This window comes from Montipora foliosa, chromosome 2 (genome assembly GCF_036669935.1).
Source record: "Montipora foliosa isolate CH-2021 chromosome 2, ASM3666993v2, whole genome shotgun sequence".
NCBI lineage: Eukaryota > Metazoa > Cnidaria > Anthozoa > Scleractinia > Acroporidae > Montipora > Montipora foliosa.
Genome location: NC_090870.1, coordinates 14,433,906 through 14,443,905, shown reverse-complemented (window position 1 = coordinate 14,443,905; position 10,000 = coordinate 14,433,906). Strand labels below are relative to the sequence as shown.

General features: G+C 39.9%; 1 protein-coding gene across 1 annotated transcript in view; it reads left to right on the top strand.

Moving 5' to 3' along the window:
• Positions 1-7,208: 7,208 nt before the first annotated feature.
• LOC137991217 (ninein-like protein) overlaps positions 7,209-10,000 on the top strand; it is a 10,973-nt gene continuing 8,181 nt past the window's right edge. Inside the window, exons 1-2 of the mRNA XM_068836331.1 lie at positions 7,209-7,273; positions 8,918-9,058. Of these exons, the coding sequence (XP_068692432.1) occupies positions 7,209-7,273; positions 8,918-9,058 (206 nt within the window). The remainder of the gene's footprint in view (positions 7,274-8,917; positions 9,059-10,000) is intronic.

Here is a 10,000-nt window from a genome sequence, read left to right as displayed (position 1 = left end):
AGCTTAATTATCTCTCAAAAATGCATGGTTACCCCCGATTTTCATTTTGGATACCAAGGACACTTACTAAGATCTACGTTTTCCGGATAGTTTTAAACCGCGCAAAAATATCCCTGAATTAGTAAGCATCACCGATAGGAAATCCGAATATCTCGAGATGCGCAGAACGTATGCGCAGTAACAATAGTAGGCACCGTCCTTAAAGAGTTAATTAAGTCCTTCACACAAAAATTGAATCCTCTTCCGTCTTTGTGTTTTTTACCGACTACGGCGAGAGCTGATTTTTATTTTAAGGTAATTTTACCATCTGTCACCTATGCTTTGGTTGTATGGGGCTCTTGTGGCAAATCGCTCTTTGATGTGCAGGAGAAAATACACGTACGTGCCGATAAGACCATCTACAACCTGGACTGGTATATACCTAGAGACGAGGTCCTAGGCCGAAGCAACTGGTTTACTATTGTTTCTACGAATATAGATTGCTTTGATTTTTTTCATTTTTATGATTTTTCACCTACTCCTATTAAGCACCTATTTATGAAATATGATTGTAACTATAACCTGCAAAGGAATTGACCTTTTTAACGTAAATACACGACCACATCAGCTCCGCTGTAATTTTTATCGTGTTTAAATAAATGTTGCGGTTGTTGAACGATGCATTTTTTTCTATAATGTTCGGGACTGTAAATAACACTATTGCCAAATCCTGTAGGAAGTACAACTATAATGTCTTCTTTCAGACAAACCATTCTTCAGATGCATTCTCTCTGCCCTTCCTTTAAAGATATTGAAAAAACAATTTTAAGTCGAAGCAACAGCAGCTGTAAACAGAGCCTAAACATCATTCCTGTTCAAATCCTTGTCGGCGGCCAGTTTTTTTGCAATTCTGCAACCAATCGGAGAGAGGCTCCAAGAGCTCTATTATTTTTCGGCCAATCAGAGTGCAGTCCAGATTCTGGACTACTGGCAGACGACTCGTTAAAGTGGTACTACGACCAAAAAAAACAATTCTTTTTTTTCTTTGGATTTCAAAACTATGTTGACTAAACACTAACTGACCCAGGTTTTAAGTTCTGATTTTAAAAAGACGCCTGTTTATTTTAACTGGAATTTTCTTATTTATTGGTCCGCCATTACTAACTTTAAAATCTTGAGAGAGCTGGGTCGAGGAGAAAATGACATCAAAGACTCACTAGTTTAAGAATGCAATGCGTGTGTACGCGTCCGAATTAATATGCAGCACGGGAGTTTCGGGCTTTCAGACTTTTAAATCCGTGTTTTGCATATGTAATAAATTGCGTTTACACGCTGAAATTTTAAGCTAGTGAGTAAATGACGTCATTTTCTCTAGATCCAACCCTCTGAGGTCCAATCCGCCAGTTTTGAACGTGAGTAATGGCGCACCGTGAAATCCAAAACTTACACTCAAAATAAACAGCCTTTGGATAAAACTCAAAGCTCAAAATTTTGCCAGTTAGGTGTTAAGCAAACACGCTTTCAAAATCTGAGGAAAAAAAGGAAATGATTTTTTGATCATAGTACCACTTTAAGAAATTGCATCAGGCGTACCTTTTCTGCCCCGTCTACAGAAACGTACGCCTGATCGCAGGTTAATCGGGTACCAAATGGGGTATATAATTCTGTTTTCCACTGAAAAATAAGCTATGTTTATTAGAACTTCAGTTTCTCTTTTTATTTGTATGACTCTCTCGAGCTCTTCGCAACATGTTATCAAGTGGAAACGGAATCGTTGTTGAACCATCTTTTCTTGGAATTTGCAGCGAAGATTACCGCAATTGGGAATTCCCAGGGGAATTCCTCGAGGACCAGAGGACGTTTAACAGTTGGAACAATCAGAATCACTGTTTTAACATGACTTCTTGGAGTTCATATTCATTGCAAGGAATCACAAACAGTGAATTCACCGTCGGATCGATATAAATTCTGTTCAAATATTGTATGGGTGTCTTCCGTTGGGGCTGGCGGCGCTAAACACAGAGGCAAGGCAATTCTTCGGCGAACATCAGAATAGAATACTCATCTCTATCCCAATCAGTAAAAAGCCTTTGTTGTTCATTTCATTTTCTCACTGATAATAAAAACTGCGCTTTGTGAAAGCAAGCTTGAGTGCGACATTTAGATTTTTGGTCAGGAAAAGTAACTGTAGAGGTCAGCTTGTCTTTAATTTACACGAAGAAGAAAATGATGTTGGATTCATTACCTGTTTAACGAATTTGTAAACTTGAAAAAGAAGAAATTTGAGAAACGAAGAATAAGAGCATTTCATCAAATGCTACTACAACTGTGTATTGCATTGCTCTCGCTGACAAATGTTTTTATTTACTTCACTCGGTACCGCTTATCGCTAACCTCTCGCATTATTTAACCAACCATATTCTTGCTTTGTGTCGTCGTCGTTGCCGTAGCCGTCGTCTTTGTTTAAGCTCCCTGGTAAGAGAGCTACGCAATTAAACGGCAGAATATCATTGGTTAAAAGAGCGAAAAATAGTCATGCTGCACGTGCAGCATGCATTTTAGCTCATTTCTTTGCAGTACTCTGCGTAAAAACAACTTGAAACCACCAAATTTCAGGTTTTGACGCCAACGACAGCATACTAATCTTTCATTCTTTATTTTTATTTGGAAACCGCTCTTATCACTGTAGTTTTAGTATATCTCACGTATAATATTTGGTGGGTTCAACATTGCACCAGTTCTTGTGGCCCTTAATATGTTGATTGCTATTCTGAACGAATCTTACACTAGGATATCGGTAAGTCGTAGCCAAACCTTTCGCAAAGTGTTTGCGAATACCATCCAAAATTGTTGCATCGTTATATTCTCATTCAAAGAGTGTTTTATAATATCGTGACACATGCGTGTAAATAAAAGAAATCAATGCGTGTAGCATTCTTGCGAATTAACGATCGATGTTCTTTTAAAAAGCAACGCAATCGTACTGTATTTTTTTGTTGCTATAAAGAACAAAAACGAATAGGTAAAAATAGGAATTCAATGCGCGTAGCATTATTGCGAATTAACGATATTAACAATCGGTCGATGTTCTTTAAAAACGGGATGCATCATTACATTTACATGGCTAAATCAAACAATATTTTTGGGTAGCTCTAAAGAACAGTAACGAATTGGTAAACAAAAGATTGAAATGAATGCGCTTAGCAGTGTTATGAATTAACGATATTAACAACGATTCCGTGTTATTTCAACATTTCCCTCTGGCCTTCATCAAGTGATTGGTAAGTGCTGAGGTCGTGAAAAACAGGGTTTTTTCGCCTGATATGCGCGGGGTTGGGATGCTAATAGGTGTTGGTAAAGTCTGTGCTGTACAATAACGCCCCTGTGTTGTCGTCCCTGGGTACTACCCGCCAATCCACGTGCTTGACCGCATGTCGCCGCATCCGTAGCACTTTTAAACAATTGTTGGCAATGCCACTAGATGATACAAATGCGGCGACAAACCTGAGTGCCATGTTCCTGCTGCTGCCAATGGTTGAAATAACGAAAATGGCCGATGAGGAGGCGCAGCTTGGGAAGGAACGTTTTGCGGGTGAGCATGAAATGTTGACGCGTATGGATGATGAAAACGTGCTCCATGGATAGGAAAGCTTGGTGGATTATACAAAGCTGGGTACAATGGACCCAGCTGTAAATCATGAGCGGCAACATGTGGCTGGCCTGTTGCGGGATACAAAGTATGTAACTGCGCTCCGTCTGGATATTTTTGAGATTGATTTGCCACAAAACTTGACGAGGGGTTTCGTAGGACCACTACACTAGTAGATTGCTTTCCGCGTCTGCTTCTTGGCGATCCCTCTCCCTTTCTGGCTCTCCCAGCTGCCATTTCAAATGTGATGGCTTTGCTATGGTTAAGACCACCAGTCTTACGCTTGTTGGCCACCAGCCATTTCAAGTACGCCTCAAGGGTCCTCTTTTAACGACGCCGTGGCAGCGTGAGCGCACAAACAGGAAACAGAGTAGCCTTGGCAGTCCTGACATTCCACTTTCCCATTCGCGCACTCGACGTTGATGTGCGGCTTCGTGGGCTTTGATTTTGAGGGAATGATGAGGGTGCAGAAAGTATCTGCGGCAACACCGTAGACTCGCCTCTCACTAACTTTGTGTTTATAGTGGCTATGCTGTTGGGGGAAGAATCTTTAAGACCGATATGGTGGACGCGCGAGAGGGCTGCCTTCGTTGGTCATTTGTCATATTTTCAAATTTGTCGCCTGCTACAAGCAAGCGAAAGCCATTAGATTCTTCAATCCAGGTTCAAGAGACTTCAGGGTTCCACCACAGAGGGAATACGTGGACTGTGTGTTCTTTTCGTGCAGATGCACCGGGCCTATCCTTGTTGGGTGATTTCCGTCTTCCCTGCGAAGGACCATGAGATTCTGTATGGGATCGGCGTGACATTGTATGGCCCGAAATCAAACGTTGGATCCACGGTTAAAGGCCGATACTCCATCGAATTACAGCAGAATCGCTTCAGATCATTTAACTGTCTGTTTCTTCCCACGACGCAAAATGGTTCGGCCTCAACTCTGACGTCAAGTACGAATGCAGTGTTTTGGTCACTTCCTTGGATCTTACACTCGTTTAGCAGCATACACGACGTGTAAGAAGTTCGTATTGCTCTACAAAACAATAGCGCGAATGAATAATTAATTTATTCTGCATGCATAATGAAGTAGGGACCTGTACGGAAATCATTCCCTAATATTTTGCGAAACGATTTTATTTGCAACGAAGAAAGTGACTAGTAAGATGACGTAGTCACGACAAACACGATAAAAAATAAACAACGTTGCATCTATTTGCTGTAATTTATTTTTCTGTTAAAAATATAACGGTACAAACCTCAAAACAGATTGGAAGGGGGAACATGTTGGTAGCCGCCACCTTTCTCCGCGCCAAAAAATTGTTTGTTACAATATCGAACCCAGTTTTTGCACGGCCAAATACACTATCAGTGCAAATCTCCGATTGCACCATCAGTCGTAGCCATTGTGAAATTTGCGATGACGTAATGGTCTTAATTAATCTGGAACTGTCTTCGGGATATGTATGGGTATGAACGATACGATAAAAACAGTATTCACAACTTACATATTTTTTTCTTAAAAGTCACTATTAAATTTAGTTGTTTTTTCACACGAGTAAAGGGCTAGCAACGTAATCACACGAGTCACATAATTCAAGAACTACATTATCCACGGCTATCTTTAGTACGTTGTTTATTTCCCTACCAATGAAAGCGCATCAAGAACGCAAAAAGGCAATATATTTTGTACTAAATAAAGATTGTGATATTCATAAATTTTAAGGTACATTAACGTTTTAACAGCTTTTGGCGAATAAACATCATAAGTTGCGTGATTGGAAGTCCCACTTACTATATGACCGATTAAAAGTTTAGGTCTGGTCACCGACAAAATTAAAAAGAAAAATAAACAACGTGCAGAGCAAGAACCGCGCTCGGCCCATGGCCCCACGGTTAAATAGTGAGAAAGTAAGTGTGGAACACTGCGGGGGCTTCCAGGTTGCCTGTAAACATTTCGATAATATTGATTAACAGGCTGCCTAACTCTATCACTGACTTTTAAAAAAGACGTTAATATCCCAGCATTTAAACGCGAGGGTTCGTAATGCCGGCTGGGCCTATGTACGCTATGAATCAAATGAAAACTTTACGGCGTGAAAGTAAAAAGCTAGAAAGAAAAGAAAGTTGGGAAGAAATTTGGTTTAATTGAATTAAGAATCTTTTGAATTAAAATGGCTAGTCATAATTTGGTGTCGATGCCTTGATTTTCCAACACGAGAAAGGTACCAGTAGTCATTTTTCATCCGCTCCTCTTTTCCACGACTGTCTATATTTCCCTTTTCCCTGTACAACGTAGAATTCGCTTAAACTCTGGAATTTTAAATACATATACGATAGGATTTACGAAAGAATTCATATAGTTTAGAATGTTAGCAATGTTCAATGCAAGAACGATCCACGATGCCGAGATCTCATGAACATAATATTAAGTAGTTCGTGACGACTAAGGGGAGCCAACAAATTAAAGCGAGCATTGATACAAACAACAACGTCTATGACAGTCGCTGCGAATTCACTATGTTTTGTTGCGAAACAACAGCTCTGTGTTGAGATTTTCTCCAAATACCAATGTTACAGCTGCAGAGGACCAGCAATATAGTTACAGCATAAGGTGTTCAAAAGTATAAACACTCCTTTGATGTTTTTAACCATAGTAACAAGTTGAAGATTGTAGAGACAAGGATAGAAAGTACCCATACAACAGAAATACCAACGCGATATGCTTGAATGGACAGAGTTCGGTGCTTGAGAGGCCAGAAGATAGCATGAAATCTCTCCAAGGAGATAAAGGCTGCAGAAATTAACGAAGCCTGCGAGAGAGCGCTGTCAACAAAATAGAATAATATTGTGAGATTTCGACTTAATTTAAAGTTCCAAAGTCGATAAGAACTTCCCGTGATTACAATGTAGATGGGTAAAGTAAAAAGTCCCAGCAACAGATCAGAAAATGCCATGTTTACGACCAAGAATAGACATCTTTTGCCAAGTTTTTTGCTTAAACCAATGAGGACAAGTGTGAGGAAGTTTCCGCTGACGATGAAGACATATGCCACTATGAAAACGCTACACACTGCGATTCCCTCTGCTTTAGTAGACAGTGTATCAGTGTATCAGTAACCGTAGTTTACTATAAGGAAAATGAAGATATAAAACCTTTGAAACATAAGTGGTGATATTAAACAATTATTCCACGAGCGCGCATTGGATATCCAACAAGCATGAGTGGAATAATTGTTTTATTAAAAACTCCCCCCCAAGATATTGGACAAATCTTCCAGACTTTATTTTGTAAGAAGAAACCGGGTGTTACAATGTTTTACTTTTTTTGCTTCTAGTTATTTAACTAGCTAAAGGCTGGTTTTATAATATACACACTCCGCTTTTTCTACACTCCTCCTTTTCCACACTCCACATTTTCTCCGCACTCCGCGTATTCCACTGAACCGTTGGTTTCCCCGATATACTGAAGATTACATTATTTACACCGAATCATGTAAATAACATTGAAAGTGTTACAAGTAATGTGAGACTTGATTTGATAACCCGTAAAATGAGAAGTGTATTCATTACAGTCGTGTTCTATATGGGGACAAGTGGTGCAGTTTTTACTTCTGCATCGAAAAGAATCGGGAAAATTATCATTACAAGGTATCTTAGTTAATTGGGCCCTAATAAGAATGTCACTAATATTTTCACAACGGAAGTAAGCCACCAAAGGAAGTGTTTTGAAAACGCTTTTGCAACGATCTGATGAATAAAGTATGTTGGAATGTTTGTGAATGATGCTAGTGAGGTTAGGTAGTGTTGGGTTGTGCGTGATAACAAAAGCAATGGTTTCAGTTCGTCTTGTCATTGTGTTCCTAAGCGCGTCAGACCGGGAAATGTCAGAGGCCCGCTGTATTGGGTTTTGAGGACGTTTCCGTCGTACCCACGGTTAGCTAGGTAGTTTTTTAGCTCATTTGTGTGTTGTAAGTATGTGTCATGGCCAGAACAAATGCGGCGTAGTCGGAGGACCAAGCTTTAGGGGATGGAGCTTTGATGGTTGACAAGATGAAGTGAGAATATATTGATGTTTGTCGGTGTGTTTGGAGTAAAGATATGTTTCTATAGAGCCATCCTTGACTGAAACCATGACATCAAGGAATCGTATGTTAGTGAAAGAGTGTGAACGTGTGTATATAGTGTTTCAACGGCATTTTATTACTGGGTTGCCAGTATGGCAATCCCAGGTGGAAAATGGGTAAGATTTCTCTGTTTTTTATTTATTTTATTTTATTTTATTTTATTTTATTTTATTTTATTTTATTTTTTTCCGTGTCGGTAAACGTCTTGCCTGTCACTCCCCTGCTAAGTGGTGTCTTTACGCATAGAGTCTTCTGTGCTTATTTTGTTAGATTTGAGGGGGCTGGGGTAATGCGTAGATTTCTCTGGTGCACACAGGAGAACATTTAATTAACCTGAAATGGCGTCGAAAGTCATTGTAACGCGAATGGCGTTTTAGTGCATTTTTAAACAAAATATACCCTTATGGAGCTCAAGAATGGAACGTCAATTGGATAGACAAGACAGGCGGTGAAAAATAAATATCTGGAATCTTAAAAGAGAAGAGTTACGGACTTCCACAACAATCTTTCGCCCGTCGAGCCGTAATGGAAGTGAGCTATATTTCTAGTATTTTGCCAAGTGTGGTGTTATGTACAACACTGAAACCAAATGGAAAATTCTCTGGTAACTTATGGGTTCAACAAAGACAGAGAAGGAATCGAACACTTTACCGTGCGACGCGCCTTACCTTGGCCACCTAACAAATTGTCCAATCAGGATGGGTGAATTTGATTGACAGTCACGGCTCCATGCAAAGTTCGCACAGCTTAAAAGTTTCAGTTTGTTGTATCGTTTTTCTGAGTGGGATTCCAATTATTATTTTGCGCGGCCTTCGTTTTTATATTTACAAGTAAGGTAAACACTTCTGAAAATGTCAGTTAATGTTGGTAAATGCAGGGCGGGTGAACGTATAAGAGATGAAGGTGTTAGCATTTTTTATGTTTCGTAACCTAAATGCAATTACTTGATTTTGGGTAGGTTAAGAGTATTTTCACCAGAAAGCTATTGCTACATAGTTCCACTTTTCATATAAAGGAAGACTAATCTTTACCAGAAACAGGAGGCTTAATTAAATTCGGAAATGGCCAATTCTCACGCTTATGGCGGCCGGGAGAGAACAAGCCACTTGATCGTTGCATCGAATTGAAGAGTTCATCCACCGAAATGGTACTTTACGTTTTTTTCCAGATCTCAAATTGAAACTGTGTCCGCTGAACGCGATGCCCTCAAGGAAAGCGTCGTCAAATTCACGGAGGAAAAGGACATGCTGATTGTGGAGAGCGTGGACACCGCACAAAGACTAGAAAAACAACACGAGACAAAATTAGGGTACGCCCGACTGTGACGCAAAAACGTACGGTAATTTAAAAGGAGTTCAAGGTCTGTTTCTGAGACAATTTTTTGTTTCTTTCTTAAAGCCTTTAAAGTCGTTTTTAATCAAGCCGCTTTGAAGTTTGTGCAACGCTTTACCCAGCAAACTGGCTGTGTTAGTCAAGTTGTTTTTCCACTTGAATAACTCAGATATTCAGCTCAGGTACTTAACGTGAAGGAATGTCCCTCTCAGGGATCTTAATCTTAAATTATAGTCGTTAATTGTTCTTACAGTTTCCATGTAGAATTCGTGAAACAACACTATTTTTGGATTTATTTCGCATTGATATATTTATGAGGGAGTTAGTTATCGAGAGCTCCTTGTCATGGTTTAGAAGAAAAAGTGTCTTCTTTTTACCCAAAGCAAATTCTAAATTGATAGCAGGTAATAAGGTCACGTCAGTGACAGGTCCCGTGAACTGTTCTATTGACACCTGTCAGTGCGCTCACAGTCATCACATACATGATAGGCCGCCGTTACTTCTTGTTCTCTTCTTGAAATAGACCATTCTACAAATTGAGACAGCTCAAAATACGCTACTCGGGAAATAACACTGAAAATCGCCTCATAAATCAGTACTATGCAAATCGTAAACTTTCGCTTACCGTGGTAGAACCTTCCTCGTTCTCCGAGCCCGCGGGTTTTCGGTCAGCACCGAGAACAACGAGCTGTGGCTGATTCTGAACCACGAAGTCACCAGTCACAAAAACGGTGACTGCGGGAAGTTCGAAAATGGGCAGAGGTTTTGAAGAGAGTCAAAAGGAAGCTTACGGTAGGGCGACGACAACGGCTACGAAAACGTTGTTTAAAGATGTTGTTTCCACGGTAATGGATGTTTGGTGAACGTTTGAAAATATATCAAATTTGGTCAGTTCACGTCGTTGTCAGGACGGAAACTG